Raw genomic sequence first — 18,453 nt, forward strand, 5'->3', positions numbered from 1 at the left:
TTCGCCGGCGCGAAACGAGGCGTCGGCCGGCGACCCGTTTGGCTTCCGAGCGCGGCCTCCGCAGCGGGCCGGCCGCGGCGGCGAGCGGCCGCGGCGGCGAGCGGACGCGGCGGCGAGCGGACGCGGGGCCGACGGGCGCCGGCGGCGACACGAGCGGGCGCGACGCCAGCGCCGGCTCGGCGCCAAGCGGCGCGGTGGCCACGCGAAGGCCAAACGTCATAAGACATCACGCCGCGCTGGCGGGAGAGCGGGAGGGAGCGCAAAGCGAGAAGGACATTTGGAGCGGGCCGCTCTCCCTTTTCACGCTCGCCCGCACAAGATGAGCTCGGCTGCCAGAAACCTTCCGAACGGGACGGCCGTCACGTTTGCGTCGGCGTGCGCGCGAGGTACTCGAAGCGAAGCCCGCGTCCGCGAGTCGGCTTCGCGTTTCCGACGAGCGCCGATCCCGCGGCCGAAACGTCCCCGAAAGGGAATTTGCCTCTTTGTTTGAAGGCCGGCGTCCTCGGTCAACCATCGCCGCTTCCTTCCGTTGCGCGAGGCGGCTCGCGGGCCCGACGTCGGCCGGCAAGGCCGTCGGGTCCGTCGCGGGCGCGTCGGGGCTCCGCTCCGGGCGCCGTGCCTCAAATGAACATTATGAAACGGAGGTGCAAAAGCTTGAATGGACGATCCCTTCGCCGCTTCTTTTGTTCAAACGGAGGCTCCGAGGGAAACGCTTGGCGCCGACTAGCGGCGGGAAGCGGCATTGCGGCGCGGTCCGCAACAATTCGAGCAAAATGGCGCTCCTTACTAAGCACGTGCGCGTGCGTGCGCGACAGTACGTGTGTGCCAACGTACTGCGGGAAGAGTATTTTCTTTCTTGGCGCCAAGGCCGCGCGTGCGTGCATTCCGCAGGTGGGGCTTGGGGATCGGCGAAGCGGAAAGGGACGAGAGGGGGACGTGCGGGCGGCCGGCCGGAAAGACGGGGGAGGGGAGGGGAGGGGGCCGGGCGGAGCGTGGCTGCGAACGGGGGCTGGGGCCGGCCGCCTGCTTGTAAAAGTTGCGGTCCGGAGCGCCGGCTTCTCGTCTGCTCTCGCCCGGGCCCCAGGAGGACCGGCCTTCGGCGACCTTCGGCCCTCTGCGCCCTCCCCGAGGGGACGCGGGACGACAACAGGTAGGCGAGCGAGCGGCCGCCACGTGACGGCGCGTCTCGGGAGGCCGGGCCGCAAAGCGATCCGCCACATGCTCGCGCGGAAAGCGGCGCTGGCTCCCGGGGTCGCTGGGAAGGCGCCAAAGCGGGACAAACAACTTTGTGCAAAGTCCCCAAAACAGGAAGAAAAAGCCTTGCGTTGATTTGCTCAGGCGGTTGCAACAAAAGAAAGCGTCTCGTTTCAAAGCAGAAGCCAGATGAGGAGTAAAGAGGAATGCCTTCCACACGGCCTTTTTTTGTTTTGTTTTCAACATAGGTGAAAAGGGACACAAGAAGTGGAGAAGGAGTGGCAAAAGAGTCAGGAAAAGACGCTTTGCAAGGTCACAAAGTTCGGAGAAGGATTAGGATAAGTCCGAGGACACGCCGCGGCAGGGTCGCCTCGTCCGAGTCCCTGACAGGAAGGCCCCCCCCCCCTCCCCCCTTTGCTCCTCCTTCCGCCCGGCTCCACGATGGCCACCGCCGGCGCGCTCCTCCTGCCGCTGGCGCTGCTGCTGCTGCCGGCGGGCGGCGAAGTGGAGCTAAACGCGGGCCTGGAGGTGGCCCGCGGGCGCTCGGCCTTCCTGACGAAAGAGCGGCTGCGGATCCGGACGGAGCCCGGCGCGCTCTGCAAGGTGGAGGTGGTCCTCAACCAGCCCGTCACCCAGCGGGTGGGCCGGCTCACGCCGCAGGTGGGCCGGCGTCTTCCGGGCTCGGGCGCCCGCGCCGCCCCGCGCCGTGTCACGTTTGCATTGTGTCCCTCGCACGCCTCGCCGCGTTCAGGCGTTCGATTGCGACTTCCTGCCGGAGGAGGTGGCGTACCGGCACAACGGGAGCCCTCTGCTGGACAGCGACCAAGTCCTGCTGCGGGTCTACAGGTCAGCGCCGCCTCGGTCCTAGTCCCGAGGCTTCGCCGGTCCCGGTACCGGCCCCCGCGTGCAGGCTCGGTCCCGGGCAGCGCAAAGCGCAGGTCGTTTCATTTCATGCGCAAGTCAGTAACGAGGCCGTCCGTCGCGCGTCCGATGAGAATCACATGCGGTTCGGCATTCCGCGCTTCGACGGTCCGGCGCCCCGATCCAAACCCGGGCAAGTCAACGACCTCACCTGGTCCGGAGGCTCCGAACGCTCCGAGATTCCCGGATGACGGCGAAGACGAGTGCCGGGCCCGAGCGTCCTTTCCCGTTTGAGCCGCGTCTCGAGCGGACGGCCAAATTGCGCCGGACGAGCGCAAGGGACTCCCGTCAAGCAGCGAATGTCCGGTAGGTTGGGGCCCTCGGAGACGCGAGTGGAGTCGGTGCTCCTGCGGGTTCGCGTGGTGGACCGCCCGCCCGGCCTGGCGGGCTTGGGCCCGACCCCTCTGCTGGTGCCGAACTTCTACGGGCTGTCCAACGCCATCGACCGTTCCGTGGTGGACATCGGAGGCCGGGACGGCGCCGTCTGCACCGTGCGCTTGGTCGCCGCCGCCGGAGTCCTGAGCGCAGGTCGGCTGGTGCGGGGGGACGACGCCCTCCGGAGGAAAGGTACGGCACTGCGTCCGCCGCGCTTTCTTACCTGCATCCAACGAGTGACGGTGGCCGCCCGTCCCACGGGAGTCCAGGTGACTTCCCCCCCATCGGCGATGCGGCGATTTGAAGTTACCCCGTTTTTTTTCCTTGCGCTACGCGCGTGGCCGACCCAGGTCGCAACGCGGAGGCACTCTGCCCGGGCAACCGGGCCTGCGCGTCCGGCGCCACGGAAGCGCCTTTCCTGAAGAGCAGCTGCCAGGACTTCCTGAGTTCCGGCCTGAAGTACCGGCACGTCAGCCCGCCTTCGCCCGACGTGGACTACGTGGCCATCAGTGTGGAGCTGAGGGACGGGGACACCAGGGCGCTGCTGGAGGTGGGCTCGCGCGGGGGCGGGACGCCGGTCGCGGCGGCGTCGGCTTTGCGACTCCGCGTCGGCTTTGCAACTCGCCGCGTTGACTCTGCGGCACTCCGAGGCGTCAGGAAGCCACGCCGGCGTTCCGACCGGGTTCAAACGCGAGAATACGTCGTTTTGTCGTCTCCCCCCCCTCGTCAAGACGGAGTCTCTTTGGCTGCCGGTCCGGATCGCCGAGGCGACGCCCAACCGGCCGCCGCGGGCCGCCTTCATGGCGTCCTCCATCCTGGAAGTGGACCAGTTTGTCCTGACCCCGATCACCACCGCCACCCTGGACGCCGAGGACCCCGACGGCCCCAAAGAGGGGCTGGTCTTCAACGTGACGGCGCCGCCCCCCCGGGGCTACGTCACGCACCTGGACCAGCGCACCAAGCCCGTGGGCTCCTTCGCCTGGTCCGACCTCCACCACCTGAAGGTGGCCTACCAGCCGCCCAACGGCAGCCGCCCCGCGCGTGACAACTTCCAGGTAGCGGCCCCGACGCTGCGGCGGCCTTGCCTTTTCCAGCTTCTCGGCCGACCTATGCCAGCGCGCTGGCGGCTCAAAACAAAAGGGCTGTTTCTCTCCCGGCGTCAAGGTCTGGGAAATGGAACGCGTTGGTAGATCGCGGGCGCTTTCGGCCGCGCCATGGAATGCGCTCCGACATAACGACAGGTATTGGGTGATTCGTAGGTGATTGGATTTCAACCGACTATCGTGCTAAACTTCCTAACTTGGGCCTAGTTGTTAGCAGCCAAAACAACAAACTCAAGAAATAACCGATATCGAAACAAAAACAGCAGACAAAGTCCATCCGCAAACAAAGAAGGAAGTTCAAAGCCACGGAGTTGGGTGGAAAGAATAAGAAACGCTCCTTGACTCTGACGTTAGTCTCCGAACTTAGGTTAGCTCCCAGACAGATAGGGCGTGCTGCGCGCTTATCGGGATGCTAAGCTAGTAGGGGCAAAGTCGTGAGCGCATTCCGTGTGCGCGCACAAACAAACGGATGGCATACGCGCCATGCGTTGTACGGCAAGGGGACCGGGAAGAACATTTTAAAGGTCAAAATGTGTTTTTCCTGCCGGCACATCAGAAAACGAGGGAATTGTTTTTTTTTTCAAAACGGCAGATAGAGTTCCGGGCCATGGATGCGTCCTACGCCAGCAGTCCGCCTATCGTGGTCCACGTGTCCATCAGGGCGGCGGAGACGGACGCGCCCCGGGTGTCCTGGAACACGGGTACGCCGCGCGGCCAAGGCCTCCGCCGCGGCCGCGTGGCGGCCGCCCTCTCACGGCCAGCCTGCCGGCGCGCGCTCAGGTCTGGACTTGCTGGAGGGCCAGTCGCGAGCCATCACCTGGGCGGAGCTGCAGATCGTGGACCGCGACAACATCGAGGACGTCTCCCTGGTGGCCGCGGACGGGCCGGCGCACGGACGCCTCACCGTCAGGGGTGAGCCGACGCGGCTCGCGTCTCCGAAAGGGCGCCCGACTCGCGCCGTCGTTAGCGTCGTCCCCATCTTCGTCGTCGCCCCGCCGACGTAATAGCGCTCAAACTTTGTTTGCTCGTCAACTTTGGTGGGGTGCCCGGCGCCCGGAGGGAGGGCGGCCGGTCCCCCGGAGGGAGGGCCCCTCTTTCGGGCGGGCCGGCGTCCAACTGGCTGAAGGCGTTGGACGCCGGCCCGCCGGCCCGCCCGCCCGCCCGCCCGCCTTCCCGTCCTCTCGGGCGTCGGGCCCAGCCGCACCTTCGGGACCAATTAACGACACTTCCCGCCTGCGCGCGCTAATTAAGTGGACCGCCGATCAAATTGTTCTTCTTTCACGAAAACGACGAGGCGATGACGTCAAATCGAAAAGATGACCGCCGTCTTCCCGATGGCTTTGTTTGTGTTCGTTCCGAACGTTAATAACGGTGGCGGAAAGGGCGGGATTGGAGAAGTTCAGCGTAAATCCCGATCAAATGACAAAAAGATGGATACGCGTGAGGGTTAGGCTGAACACGGCCTTCCTTTTGGAATGCGCCGCTATTTGGGAACGCCTTGGGCCAAATGGCGGCGCGCCTGTCCCGCGCCCGTTTGGCGGCCACCTTCGGGCCCAATTAGCGGGCGCCCGCCTCCCCCCCTGCGACGGCGCGCGGCGCTCTCTCAATCTGTCGCGTGACCCGGGCCTTCTGTCCCGGCGCGCGGGCCGGCAAGCGCGAGCGGCAAGCGCGGCAAGTGCGAGCGACCGCTTGCCCGCGCTCGCTTTTTCGATCGAAGCGGCGAACCCCCGACGCGCCCGCCCGCCGGACTCCGGAGGCGACGAAGATGGCTCGACGGGGTTAGGCGCGCCGACGACGACGCGTGCGTGGCGCGACGCGGCCATGACCGGCGCACGCGGGCGCGCGCAGGGTCGCCGGCGTTGGCGTTCGGGGTGCGCGAGCTGCGCGAGGGCGCCGTGGCCTACGAGCACTCGGACGACGAGAGCGCGCGCGACCACGTGGTGTTCCGCATCGACGACGGGCGCCACAGCCTGCGCCACAAGTTCCCCATCACGATCCTGCCCCGCGACGACACGCCGCCCTTCCTGGTCAACAACGTGGTGCTGGAGGTGGCCGAGGGCGCCGCCCTCAGGCTGCGCCCCGAAGCCCTCCTGGCCTCCGACCCGGACTCGGACGACGCCCGCATCCTCTTCAGGGTGGACGTCCCCCCCGCCGCCGGCCGGCTGCTATCCAGGGCCCGACCCGGCGACCCCGGTGGGTGGGAGGGCGGCGCCGTGACCGCACGCTTCCTGAGCGTCTGCGCTTTTGCGCACGCTTCCTGATGTGAATGCGCGCGGTCATGCCGGTCAGGCCTGGCCGTCACGTCCTTCCTGCAGCGCGACCTGACCCGGGGTCTGATCTACTACCAACACTCCGGGGACGAAATCTTCGAGGACTCCTTCGACGTCACGCTGGCCGACGCCCACGCGCCGCCCAACCTATCGCGGGCTTACGTGAGTCCGGCGCCCGCCCGCCCGCCCGCCGCCTAACGGAGAGCGAGGACCGACCGGCGTTGGGAAACGGCGGCAGACGGTGTCGGTGGTGGTGTTCCCGGTGGAGGACGAGCTGCCGGTGGAATCGGCGACCAGCGTGCGGCGCCTGACGGTGAAGGAGACCCAAGCGGCGCTGATCACCCGCGCGCATCTGCATTTCAGCCACGCCGAACACCCGCGCGCCGACCTCATCTACACCGTCACCCGGCCCTGCCACAGCCCCCGGCGACCCGGGTGAGCGCCTCGCGTCCCCGCGCGACGGCGCCGCTCCGCGCCTCGAGCCTCGGCTAACTGGGCCGGTTCGAGGTCAAACCCGGAAATTTGACGAGCGACGTCAAATTCGAGCTCGCCCGTTCGGCCTGACGTCTGCACGTTGGAAGTCAAACCGGTAGCGTGACGTTGAGAAATTCATGTTCAAGCTCAGAAATTCTAAGTCCGACTTCAAAATTCCAAACAGACATGAAAATTCGATTCGGAAGTCCAAAATCACACACGCGCACGCTCAAACTCAGGAGCTCAGACTCACGCCGAGGAGTTTAAATGCAAATTCGGACCTTCTAATTCAAACGGGGAAATGACGGTTCCGACTCAAGAATTCCTCGCGAGCTTTTGCATCAAACGTCATCAAGCTAGCTTCAGCTGCAGCGGCCGGCCCGGCGCGCTAACGCTCGTTTTTCTAACCTTTTGGCTGCGGCTAAGCTTTTTATTTTGCGCGCGTACGCGGGACAGTTTGATGGACGCGGGTCGTCTCTTCTACGTGGACGGCGCCGCCGGCCTGAAGCGGGACCCCGCGGCTCCGGCGCTCAAGTCCTTCACGCAGGTCGGTCGCCGAAGCGCGCGAGGGCGGGCGGCGGACGAGCGCCGCGCCGCGACCTGACCGCGGGTCGCGGTGCGCGGCAGCACGCGGTGGACCACCTGAAGGTGGCGTACATGCCGCCCCTGGAGGACGTCGGACCCGACCCGCTGGACGTCCGCTTCGTCTTCTCCGTCGGCGACCGCCGCGGGGCCGCCGTCCGCGACCTGGTCTTCGACATCACCGTCTTGCCCGTCGACGACCGGCCGCCCGAGGTCGCCGCCGCGCGGCGCCCCGCCGACGCGGGCGGGCCCGCCGGCCGCTGACGGAGCCGCGCGCGTCCGCCCAGGCTTTCAGCAATCTGCTGCGCGTGGAGGAAGGCGGCGCGGCGGCGGTGACCGACGAGCACGTGCTGGTGCGTGACCGCGACACCCGCGAGCCCGACCTCCGGGTGGCGCTGGAGCGCCCGGCGCGCCGCGGACGTCTGGAAATGCGGGGGCGGGACCTGCGACCCGGAGACGCTTTCACGCTGGCCGATCTGAAAGGATCCGCCGTGAGGTGACGCCCCCGCCGCCCCGGGCTCTCGGGGAGAATGGGTCCGAAGCGGCGGCGCCCGTGTGGCAGGTACGTCCACGATGACTCGGAGAGCGCGGAGGACGACTTGGGCCTGCGCGTGACGGACGGCGTCAACGACGTCCTGCTGGACCTGCTCATCCACGTGCGTACTTCTTCAGATTTTTTTTTTCCGCTCAGTACAAAGCGTTTCCCCGCAACTTTTTGCGGCTCGGCGTTTTTCGAATGTTTTTTCCCCCCCGAAAATATGTCCGCGTCATACGTGATGCGGCCTTCCCGACACTTGACGTCACCGCTTCCCGGCGGCGCCCATCCGACGTACCGCGATAACGCGAGCGCGCTCCGTCCAAGGCGGGGTCGGTCTAGCGGTTCGTATTCGCTCTCGTTCGGGTCTTGCTGCGGCGCGACGACCGGGACGTACGTGTGAAAAATGGGGTAAAAGGGGCGCGCGACTGGACGCGCGTGGCGGAAAGAGAAGCGAGTGGCGCGCGTTCGTTGAAGCGACGTGCAAAATCAAATGAAAGGAATCCAAATAAAACAACCGCTGCCGGTGAACTCCACCCCGGCGCGCTCCCGTTTTCACACGGCATCGGGCCGCTACCCCGAGGGTGACTTCAGCTTTGGGGAGGGGAACGCACAGGCTGAACTCGGCCCTTCGAAAAGTTCCGTATAGTGGCGAGGGGCGGGGCCGCGAAGACTTGGCGTGGAGGCCGCTTGCCGAGCTCTGGCGCACTGTGACCTAGATACTAAAGTTCGCGACGCGTGCCTGCTCAGCCTCCGGAATGCGCAACGGTCCAAAGTGAGCGGCGGACGGACTTTTGTGCGCCCACCAGGTGTTGCCCGTAGACGACCAGCCCCCGCGGCTGGGCGCGGCCCCGCGCGGCGAGCTGCGCTGCCCGGAGGGGGGCCGCGCGCAGGTGACGGCCGACCATCTGGCGGCCACCGACGTCGACAGCGAGGACGCCCGCCTCAGCTTCACGTTGGCGCGGCGGCCCGCCAGGGGCGAGCTGCGCAGGGCGGGGCTTCCGGCGGACAAGTTCTCCCAGGAGGACCTCCTGCGAGGTCGCGTGTTCTACGTCCACACGGGTGAAGAGCTGGCGCCTCGGCTAACGCTGCCCATTTCCGACGGGTCGGATGCTGAGCTTTGGCCCGCCGCGTCAAACTATGACCGCGGCGCTAACTCTGACGTCGCTAAAGTAACGGCCTTGAGCCGCGTCGTCTCTTTCCCCGCCTCGCGGCGGGCGTAGCGCGCTTCAACTAACGCTTTGGCTAATGCCGCCGAGCTAACCCGAGACGGGCGCCGTAACCGTACGAGACGGCGCGACTTTGTCGATTGCGTTCAGGCGGCGAGATCGGGCCCGCGCCGGCCTTCGACACCGTCACGCTCATCGTCTCCGACGGCGACGCGGGCGGGACCGACGGCTGTTGCCGCGGCGATGCGGCGCCCGTCCGCCCGCGCGCCGCGCTTCCCGTCTACGACCTCAACGTCACGCTGCTTCCCGTCAACAACAAAGTTCCCGGCGTCATCCTGGGTGAGCGCGCGACGCCAGATGCTCGTCGGCGACGCTAGTTGACTTAACGCCGCCGCCTGCGTAACACCTGCCGCGATCTCGCCGCGCGGACCCCCGGGGAGGACGGAGTCGCCGTCTCTCTGATATCGGCGCGGTTGTCCCTCCCGCAGGGGCGTCGCCGTTGTCGGTGGACGAGGGTTCGCGGGCGAGCCTGGGCGGGGCCGTCCTGGGGGCCTCCGACCCCGACGGCGCCCCCGAGGAGCTGACCTTTCACCTGGACGCCAAGCCCACGCACGGATTCCTGGAAAACGTCCGTCCGGCGCCGGGATACGAGAAGAGCAACGCCGGAATCCCCATAGGTGCGCACCCGAAGGCGAGACGGTGGCGGGCGAGACGGTGGCGGGCGCGACCGCACGGGCGGCTTCTTCGGACCGCGTTTCTGCCATCCCGTCAGAGTCCTTCAAATTGGACGAGTTGACGTCGGGCTTCATCAACTACGTGCAGTCGGAGCACCGGGGGGCGGAGCCCAGGGCCGACCGATTGCTGATCAGCGTGAGCGACGGCTTGCATCGCTCCGCCCCCGTCCCCGTCGACGTCCTCATCGAGCCCACCAACGACGAGCCGCCGTCGCTGCTGCTGGCCAACTTTACCGTACGTCGTTCGGCCGCCGCGGCGCCAAATAGGCGGCGGGAAGCAATTGGGGCCGGCCCCGCACTCAGGTGAAGGAGGGGGGAATGCGGGAGTTGACCCCGTCCCTCCTGGACGCCTTCGACCCGGACGTCCCGGCGGACGAGCTGACCTTCAGCCTGACGGGGGCGCCGTCGCACGGCAGTCTGAAGGCGCCCCGAGACGGGCCGGACGCCCCCTTGGCGGACGTGACCTCCTTCACCCTGCGGCAGCTTCGACAGGGTAGGCCCCGTTCAGAAGAGGGCGGGTCCAATCGGGTGACAGAGACCCCGAAGGCCGCGGCGCAACCTTTCCCGTTCAACCCGAACCCGGACGCTCCCATTCAGCGGGTCGGAAGTCGGGTCGAAAGTTCCGTCGCGCCGACGGGGCCAAAATATCCCCCTTCCTCCCGCTCCCTCGCGGAAGTAAATCCCGATCCGTTCCGGCCGGCGTTTGAGGCTTCCCGGCAAGCTCGAAGCCGAGCGCCGTCCCGTTTCCCCCCGACCCGGGCCCGCCCCCTCAAAGGGCCGATCTTTTTTTCTCCTTCCTCTTGTCCAAACTCCGCTTCGTTCTCATAGCGAGCGCGGGAAGTGCTTTTCAACGGACTGGCACCGTTTGGCGACGGTCCCGTCCCAAGGTTGGGTCTTGGGCTAACGCCAGACTTTGCCTCCAGGCCTGCGCTTGTGGTACGCGCACGACGACTCGGAGAGCGCGGGGGACCGCTTGACCCTGCGGCTGACGGACGGCGTCCACTCGCTCAGCGCCACCGCCGCCGTCGGCGTGCTGCCCGTGGACGACCACCCGCCGCGCCTCCTCAAGTAAGCGCGCGAATGCTCGCGGCCGCGGGCTTTCGGGGGTCAGGCCCGCCGTTCCCTTCAAAAGGAAGCGTCTTTCCAAGGGAACGGCAGGACAAGCCTAACCCGAAGAATTGCGCACCGCTCGCGCGTGTCTTTGAGGGTCCAAAAAAGCTCCAACGATCGGCCGGAACGGATCGGTCCCGTCCTTCTTTTCAAACAGCCCAATAAATAAATGGCCCGCGAGTAGGTTTGAGCAAGTCTGCCAGCCCGGAATATTTCCCCGTCGCCCCTTTGCGGGACTTTGTCCTCCTTCCCGCCCCGCCGCGTGTTTTCGGTTGGTCCGCCGTCGCGCGCGGAAGGTTTGCAACTTTTTTCAGGCCGCGGGGGGTGAGACGTCCCTGTGCCGCCGCGCGGAAGAACGCGGTTAGCGGCGAGCTGGCGGAAAGCGGCGCTCGGTTGCGGAGGGGCGCGCGGGGGAACATGTGGCGGGTCGCTCTGCATGAGTGGGCCACCGCTCGCTCGATGTTTTCGTTCGAATGAGTGAGTGATTGGGAATTTGCACCCTTGGCTGGCTCGCGCGTTGGGAACCCCTCCGGACCAGGGTGCCGACGCGGGCGGGCGGAACAAACGCGAAGGAACACGAGCGCTTGGCAGATGCCCGCCGCCGCCGCCTTCCTCCCGCGTCGTTCCCGCGCCGATTTTACTTCCGAGCGAAGACGCAGACAGACGCTTTGTCGTGTACCCCGCCCCCCGACACCAGCGCGCGGCCTCGGGGGGAAGCCGCCGCGGCGCCGACGTTGCGACCCGCTCCGGCGGCCGCCCCGCCTGGCCTTGCCGGCTAGCTTCCTTTCCTCCTTTCCTCGCCGCTTCGGCGCTCGCTTCCTGGCTTTTCCGGCTGATTTTCTTTGGGGCGCTCTCCTCCGGCCGTTCTTCCGTCCCCGTTTTTGCTTCCCGCCGCGCTCGGTTCGTCCCTCTTCCCGGTTTAACTGACGCGGCGTTCGTCGGGGCCTCCAAGGGGAAAGCGGGTGAGCCATATCTTCCCGTTTCAGGAACGCCGGCGCGGAGGCGGAGCCGGGCGCGCCTCGGACGCTCTCCGCCGCCGTCCTGCTGGCCGAGGACGCGGACACGCCGCCCCACAAACTCTTCTACCTGCTGGAGGCCGCGCCGCGTTTCGGAAAGCTGCGGCTGAAGGTTACGGCGCCTCCTTGTTTCCCGCGCCCCTTCCTTCGCTTCCTTGTCGCCGTTTCCCTGTTTGCCGGCCGGTTCGCTTTCGTCAGGCCTCGTTCGCCACGGGCTTCGCTCGCGTTTGCCGGACGTTCCGAGCGAAATGCCGCTTTTCAGAAGGGGACGGGCCCGACGGAGCCGGCGGAGCTGGCGGCCGGTCAGAACTTCACTCAGGACGACCTGGACGAGAATCGGCTCAGCTACACGGCCGACGAGCGCCCGGACGCCGACGGGTTTCAAGGTCGCGACGCCTTCCGCTTCAGCGTAAGCGATTCGGAACACCGGAGCTCCGGCCACACCTTCCGCATCGCCGTCGGCGCCGCCCGCAAAGGTCAGAGCTCCCCGACGAGTCCGCTTCTTCCCCGGATGGCTTCGCCGGACGGTTTTCCGTAGGTTCGCTCGGCGCCGCTCGCCGATAGGCTTTCTCGTCGGCTTTGTCGGCTCCCGCTTTTTTTTTTTCCCCCGTTTTGGCCGCGGGCCCGCCGCCTTGTTGGATTTCTCCTTCGCTTCACCCGCTTCGCGCTCATTTGCGTCTCGTCGTCACGCGCCCCCTCGCCGCTTCGCTCGGCTCGCGCTTTTCTTCCTCGGCGGCGGGCCGGCACGCCGCGCCGAACACGGCGCCTTGGCACGTCGGGGCCGCCTCATTTATTATTGAGGGCGCGCCCGCTTTGCCAGTCGGGTGAACACGGTGGCCGACGACCAGCTGGAGCCTTCTGGCGCCCGCCTCGCCGGGGACGGGAAGCACGCGGCTCAATTATTGACAAGTCGCGCGCGGACGCGAGCTCGGGGGCCTCGTCGGGGGCCTCCCGCTTTGCCCCGGCCCTGACATTTTCCCGGCGCGCTTTGCTCAGGCGACGTCAGCGTGTGGACGGCGGGCGAGGCGCGCGTGGCCCAGGGAGGGCGCCTGCTCCTCAACACGGACGTCCTGCGGGCCCGGGACGGCGAGGGGCGCCCCGAGCGCCTGGTCTACGTGCTGACGGCGCCGCCGCGCCACGGCCTGCTGCACGCCGTGGCGCGGCCCGGCCTGCCGCTGGCCGCCTTCACGCAGATGGACGTGGCCGCGCAGCGCGTTTGCTACACGCACGACAACGGGGCGCTGCACCGCAGCGACACCTTCAGGTCAGTGAGGGGACCGTGAGGGAGCGCTCCGTCCCGGCTTCGGTTACGCGCGAGACGAAAACGTCCGCGGCCCATTTTGAAAAACGCCAGCAACGATAGTGAAGAGGAGCGACCGCGGACGCCTTTGGGCCAAATCGCTCTTCCGGAACTGAACGAGGGCAAAAGCGCCTTTGTTTGCGGCCCGACGAGAGCGAGCGCAGAAGGCAAAGCGTCGTCGATACGTGACAGCCGACGGCCAAGGTGCGGAAAGTAGGCTGCGCCGCACGCTCAAAAGTGCATCCATTGGAGCGAGTGCCAACAGGAATGCGGAGAGGAGCGCGCGCTTGAGGCCAAAGGTCAAAACGCCATCTCCTGAATACGCCATCTCCTGAACATGCCATCTCCTGAATACGCCATCTCCTGAATACACCATCTCTTGAATACGCCCTCTTGGCGCGCGGCGTTGGCCGGCTCTCGCGTTGATGCGCGGCCGGCGCCAATTTGGCAGCGGGCGCGCTTTCCGAGCCGGACGCGTTTGTCGCCGAGACGGCGTGCCGAGCGGCCGGCCAAGAAGAAGGCGTCGCCGTGACGACGGCCGCCGTCGGGGGAGCCGCCGAACGTCGCGGACAGATGCGGCGCCGTCGCGGGCCGGGGAGGCTCGCGGCACTTTGGCGGCCGATTGGCTGCGGGCGGGAGACGCACGTTGTCTGGCCGCCATCTGTGCGCGCACGCGTACTTGCGTGTTGCCAACGAGTCCTTACGGATACGTGGGCGCACGCGCGCCAGTGTACGAGCGCGTGCGCGTGAGTAGCTTTGAATGAGATTTTGAATGAGTGCGTTAAGGTGCGTTTGCGGGCATGGTAGTCGCCAGCTTCTTCTCGCGCTTCCAACCCTGCCGTTAATAGAGCAGTGCGGCATAGCTGGTTTTTTGTTAGTGGCCGCCAACCCCCCCCCGTCAACAAAGGGCGACGCACAAGGACGTTATGGAACGATCGGTTTGGAGCCGGAACCGCTATCGTGCCGGCCGCCGGTAAACGCCATCGTGAATATGTGCTGGTACGACGCGAGCGAACGGGCGTTATGTTGGGGCCCAAAAAGCCACGTCCTTCGCACCTTCGCGGGAAAGACGGGCGGCCCGACGGCCGAAAGGCCGGGAGACTATTTGGAGCCCGCCCTCGGTCTGGCCAACCAGCCCTCGCTTTTCCGCTTACGTCCATTCGCCCCATTTTGGCGACCCGGAGCCTTTATGGTCACGGGTTCGGCGTATCGTTCAGTACGGGAGCGCAAAAGTAGCAGGGGCAAGCATCTGACGCGCGCGCGCGGCTTTTGCGCTTCAGCTTCGTGGTGAGCAACGGCGAGCGGTCGCGGGCCGGCAGCGTGCGCCTGTCGGTCGAGGTCGCCGACGTCGTCCCGCCGACGCTGGAGGTCAACGCGGGCGCGCGCGTGGCCGAGGGCGGCGCCGCGGCCATCGGCCCCGAGAGCCTGCGGCTGAGCCGCGCCGGCGCCCCGGCCTCCCGGCTGACCTTCGCGCTGACCCGGCCGCCGCTCCGGGGACGCCTCCTGCTGCGGGGCGCGCCGCTGGTCCCCCCGGCGGCCTTCACCCAGGAGGACGTGGACGGGGGCCACCTGCTCTACCGGCACGAGGCCGGCGGCGGGCCGGGCGGGCGGCCGCTCAACGACTCCTTCGCCTTCCTGGCCGGGGACGGCCGCTACCTGAGGCGCGGGCGGGCGCGGAGCGAGCCGGCCGTCTTTCACATCCACGTGAGCGTCCCCCTTCGGCCCCGCGGGCGGGGCGCCGACTCCTAACCCTAACCCCGGCCCCAACCGGCGGCAAGGTGGAGCGCGTGGACCGGCGGCCTCCGACGCTGACGGCTTTGGGGCGCCCCAGCGAGGTGGTCCGGCTGAGCGACGGCCGCTGGGCCGTGCCCATCACGTCCAAGCATCTGCGGGCCGCCGACGCCGACGGTCCTCCCGACGGGCTCCTCTTCGCCGTGGTCACGCCGCCGCGCTTCGGGCACCTGGAGAACACCGCCACCGGTGAGGCGCCGGGCCGAGGCGGGCGACGGCGCCGGCGGGCCGAGGCGGGACTCGCTCCAGACTTCCTTTGCGGCGCGCGCTTGCAGGAGCTTACGTCCGAGGCCGTTTTACGCAGCGGGACCTGGCGCGCCGCTCGCTGGTCTTGGTGGTGCCGGCCGACGCCGACGTGACGGAGGACAGCTTCGAGTTCCGGCTCAGCGACCCGGCGGGGAACGTGGCCGCGCCGCAGAGGTAGCCCGCCGCCTCCGGTTCAAGCCTACGCGTTTCCGGGCCGCCGAGCGTAACGAGCCGCGCCCCGGGCGCAGGCTGAACGTGTCCTGGTCTCGAATCGAGCTGGCGGCCGCCCGCTTCCGGACCTGCGAGACGGCGGGAACGCTGCGGCTGGGGATCCTACGGAGCGGCCGGAGCGCCGAGCCGGCCTTCGCGGCCATCCAGGTACGAGGCGCGCCCCGGACAACGAGAAAAGCCCGGGCCTGCCGTTTACGGCTCGCCGCGTCCCCGCAGGTCCAGGACGGCACCGCCAAAGCGGGTCGCGACTTCACTCACAGCACAGCAAAACTGATCCAGTTTGATCCGGGTGAGTCCAGAACGGGACGGGCGAGGAACCCTCGTCGGTCGTCCGCGCGCATAAGCTCATCTCGCAACTTCTACTGGCGTGAGGCGGCCCCCATACGGAGCGGCGAATAGGCTCCTCCGTCTTATTTTGGGGGACCTCCCTATGCAAGCCGTCCGCCGGTGACCCGTCGGTGCCTTCCTCCGCAGGCGTGAACGGCAAAACGTGGAACATCTACCCGGAGGCCGACGGCCTGGAGGAGAACGAGGAGAACTTCACGGTGACGCTGAAGAACCCCAAGAACGCCGTCTTGGGACGGACCGCTTCGGCGACGGTGCGGATCATGGACGCCAGAGGAGGTGACGTAACCGACGCGATGCCAACTTTGAGACTTCGGAATGGTCGCGCCGTTCCCCGCCATAGGGGGGTTTGTCCTCGGCCTCCGTTTATTACTCCTGATAATACGTACGATAGATGAGAGGGGCTCCAGAGCTTCCCGCCGCACAGGAAGATTTTGATCAAGTTGAGGCGAGGGCGGAGGCATACACGCGTCCCTTCCCGATAGGGCGTCACCCGGCCCGTGCTCGCGGGAAGGTTTTGTCGCTCGCCGTCAGGATAAACGCCCTCCCTCCGGCGGACGTAACGAGCAGCGTCCCGAGCTCGGGGACGAACGCCGCCTTCCCTCGGCGACGTTTTTCAGGTTTGGTTTTTTTTTTTCCCGTTTCTACCGTTCAGGACGTTGCGACGAGATGAGCGCGGAGGAAGCGGTTAAGACGCCGGCCCCTCCTCCGCTTGCCGCGCCCCCTCCGGTGGTCTCCCCGCCGGCAGAGGAAGAAGCCGTCCCGGACGCGGAGGCGGAGCCCGCGCGGGGAAGCGCCCACCCTCCTCGAGGCGACGTCCCGAACCGCCGACCGTTCCCGGACGACGACGGGCGAGGAGAAACGCCCGGACGCGACGGCGGACTCCGGGTAAGTGGAGCCGCGGGCAACTGGCCCGCCCGCCCACCCGCCCGCCTCTTTAGCGTAGGAAGGAGGGGATTCACGGATGGCCCGCGCGTCTCGCGTGTGCTCAGGCGCCGGCGGCGGGAGCGGCGCCGGACCGGAAAGTCTGGACGGTAAGACCCGACTCGCCGCGGACCAAAAAAGGAGCCCGACGGCCAGAGGCGGAGTAAAAGGGCTCGAGGAGAATTCCCGGTCGCGATCAAAGGGTTAGAACCGAAACAAAACCGTCCGCCCGAACCAGCGGAATAAAACCCCCCGGAAAATTGAATAAATACCGGAACGGGGCCCGGAAAGAGACACCATGCGATGAAGGGTCGAGTCCGCAACTAGAAATCGAAACGGCGATCGGAAGCAGGACAGCCGGGAATGAAAAATGAACAGAAAAACGTAAAGGATAACCATACGGGACCAAAATCCGAATCCCACTCGGTCCCGGTTCCGTAACGCGGATCGGCCTGCGAATCGAAACGAGAGCTTGGAAAGAGCGCCGGACGGAACGGGGGATAGGAAAGGAACCGGAAGCGAAAGGGCGAGCGGAAGCTGACCGCCGTCCATCAGTTCCACAGTCTGACGTCCCTGCGCTTGGAGGAGGAGGAGGAGGCGGGAAGCGCCCCCAGAACCGCGGCCGCCGCAGGGAGACGCGACGGGCGCTGAGCGCCGCCCGCCGGCACCCTCGCCGCCGGCACCCTCGCCGCCGGCACCCTCGCCGCCGGCACCCTCGCCGCCGGCACCCTCGCCGCCGGCACCCTCGCCGCCGGCCTTCGTCTTGGGCGCCGCCTCCCGGGAGATTCCCCGGACGGCCGTCTTTTTCAAGGACGATGGCGAGCCCGCACCTCACGTAAGCTTTCTTTCTGGCCAATGCGCCAAGATGCTTTTTGTCCTTCTTTGCAGTAAAGGTGACTCTTTCCTCCGCGTTTGTCCTCCCTCCGCGAGGTTTGCCCACGACGGTCCGCAGACCTTTTTCGTTCCGATCCGGCCTTCCCGCGCGGAGTTTGCGCGTTCTCCTCGAGTTCTCTTCGGGCGCTCCCGAAACACGCGCGCCGGCTGCGTCGGACGTATTCCGTCGCCCTCGGGCGCCGTCGGCGACCGGTTGGGATGTCCCAGAATCGGCCGGGATAGGCAAGCCCGCGCGAGGAGAAGCGGCGACGGATGAATGGGTGAACGTGATCCTTCCTAGTTTCTTTTTGAAGGCCTGCCCGTTAGCGTAGCGGGCTCGCGCTTTCAAATGCGAGTTAGCGGCCTCCTGAAGGACGCTGGCCATTTTGGGGGGGGCGGTTTTTGCAATCTGTCGGCGAGCGAGCCATCCATCGCGCCAGCTACTCTTTGCGGTAGGCGGCGTCGGCGGCCCACGCGCAAGGTTAGAACGGCGACGAAAGGCGACGGAGCGGAAGCGATCGATTCCCGTTCCGATTCCGAAGGCTTCCGTCCGCTCCGATCTTTCGGAGCGACGGCGCCTTTTGACGGCGTCGCTCGAAAACATTTGGCATGGCGCTTCACGCCCGAGTGCCCGTCCGCATTCCGTACCGATTCGGCGCAACGCCTCTAGCGATTACAACGGATGAAAAATACGGACGGGCTCCGCGACCTAAGTAGGAGTGAAAATATGGGGCAAACACAAGAGCGCAGACCAAAGAAAAAGTTTGAACCGCCACCTTATTTGAGTCGGACGGGCGAACCGCACACACGCTTGGCAGACAATCGGCACACATGAGCGGAAGAAAATAGGATTCGCGTCAAGTCGGGTCATCCGTCTTGTTTTCGACAAGTTTACTCGAAGCGGATGTAGGACTCGCCGGGCCTTTTCATTTGATGGGAATATTTGACTTACTTCAAATTAGTTTGGAAGTTTCCAAGCGTGAGGAGGTTCGCTTCGGTTTCGACCGCTTCCCGCTTTTAGCGGACTATCCGCCGCGATGTGGTGGGAAAAAAAGCAAAAAGCCAAATCCTACCGGGCTGGAAGAGGCTCGCCATCCTGAACGTCGAGCCGCCTGAGCTGCAAAGACCAAAAGCGGCGGCGTTAGCTGGCCGGATCCGAAAAATAGCTGTAAATGTTCAATCGCTCATGCTCAAGCCCGGGTGAAATCATCAAAATTGTACATACAAATTCAAAATTGCTGCCAAGGTCATTGAGAATAT

General features: G+C 66.5%; 1 protein-coding gene across 4 annotated transcripts in view; it reads left to right on the forward strand.

The window, feature by feature from the left end:
* Positions 1-17,227, forward strand: part of frem1b (Fras1 related extracellular matrix 1b) — a 25,947-nt gene extending 8,720 nt beyond the window's left edge. The window contains exons 1-33 of one of the 4 annotated variants that reach the window (XM_088425206.1): positions 1,011-1,150; positions 1,443-1,854; positions 1,946-2,040; positions 2,426-2,682; positions 2,841-3,040; positions 3,222-3,545; positions 4,186-4,294; positions 4,374-4,505; positions 5,442-5,786; positions 5,883-6,025; positions 6,102-6,298; positions 6,794-6,884; positions 6,965-7,132; positions 7,207-7,415; positions 7,482-7,575; positions 8,264-8,516; positions 8,774-8,962; positions 9,112-9,300; positions 9,396-9,592; positions 9,661-9,850; positions 10,281-10,425; positions 11,454-11,595; positions 11,746-11,959; positions 12,480-12,747; positions 14,064-14,487; positions 14,562-14,763; positions 14,850-14,994; positions 15,069-15,198; positions 15,268-15,340; positions 15,526-15,675; positions 16,052-16,284; positions 16,389-16,430; positions 16,876-17,227. In XM_088425206.1, the coding sequence (XP_088281332.1) occupies positions 1,636-1,854; positions 1,946-2,040; positions 2,426-2,682; positions 2,841-3,040; positions 3,222-3,545; positions 4,186-4,294; positions 4,374-4,505; positions 5,442-5,786; positions 5,883-6,025; positions 6,102-6,298; positions 6,794-6,884; positions 6,965-7,132; positions 7,207-7,415; positions 7,482-7,575; positions 8,264-8,516; positions 8,774-8,962; positions 9,112-9,300; positions 9,396-9,592; positions 9,661-9,850; positions 10,281-10,425; positions 11,454-11,595; positions 11,746-11,959; positions 12,480-12,747; positions 14,064-14,487; positions 14,562-14,763; positions 14,850-14,994; positions 15,069-15,198; positions 15,268-15,340; positions 15,526-15,675; positions 16,052-16,284; positions 16,389-16,430; positions 16,876-16,971 (5,865 nt within the window). In that variant the 5' untranslated portion in view covers positions 1,011-1,150; positions 1,443-1,635 and the 3' untranslated portion in view covers positions 16,972-17,227. Of the gene's footprint in view, positions 1-1,010; positions 1,151-1,442; positions 1,855-1,945; positions 2,041-2,425; positions 2,683-2,840; positions 3,041-3,221; positions 3,546-4,185; positions 4,295-4,373; positions 4,506-4,802; positions 5,787-5,882; positions 6,026-6,101; positions 6,299-6,793; positions 6,885-6,964; positions 7,133-7,206; positions 7,416-7,481; positions 7,576-8,263; positions 8,517-8,773; positions 8,963-9,111; positions 9,301-9,395; positions 9,593-9,660; positions 9,851-10,280; positions 10,426-11,453; positions 11,596-11,745; positions 11,960-12,479; positions 12,748-14,063; positions 14,488-14,561; positions 14,764-14,849; positions 14,995-15,068; positions 15,199-15,267; positions 15,341-15,525; positions 15,676-16,051; positions 16,285-16,388; positions 16,431-16,875 lie in introns of those variants that run through there. The other 3 variants (XM_088425207.1, XM_088425209.1, XM_088425208.1) reach the window with 3 other exon arrangements.
* The last annotated feature ends 1,226 nt before the right edge of the window (positions 17,228-18,453 follow it).

Source organism: Hippichthys cyanospilos, chromosome 10 (assembly GCF_059441005.1).
Source record: "Hippichthys cyanospilos isolate Australia breed blue-spotted pipefish chromosome 10, RoL_Hcya_1.0, whole genome shotgun sequence".
Taxonomy (NCBI): Eukaryota; Metazoa; Chordata; class Actinopteri; order Syngnathiformes; family Syngnathidae; genus Hippichthys; species Hippichthys cyanospilos.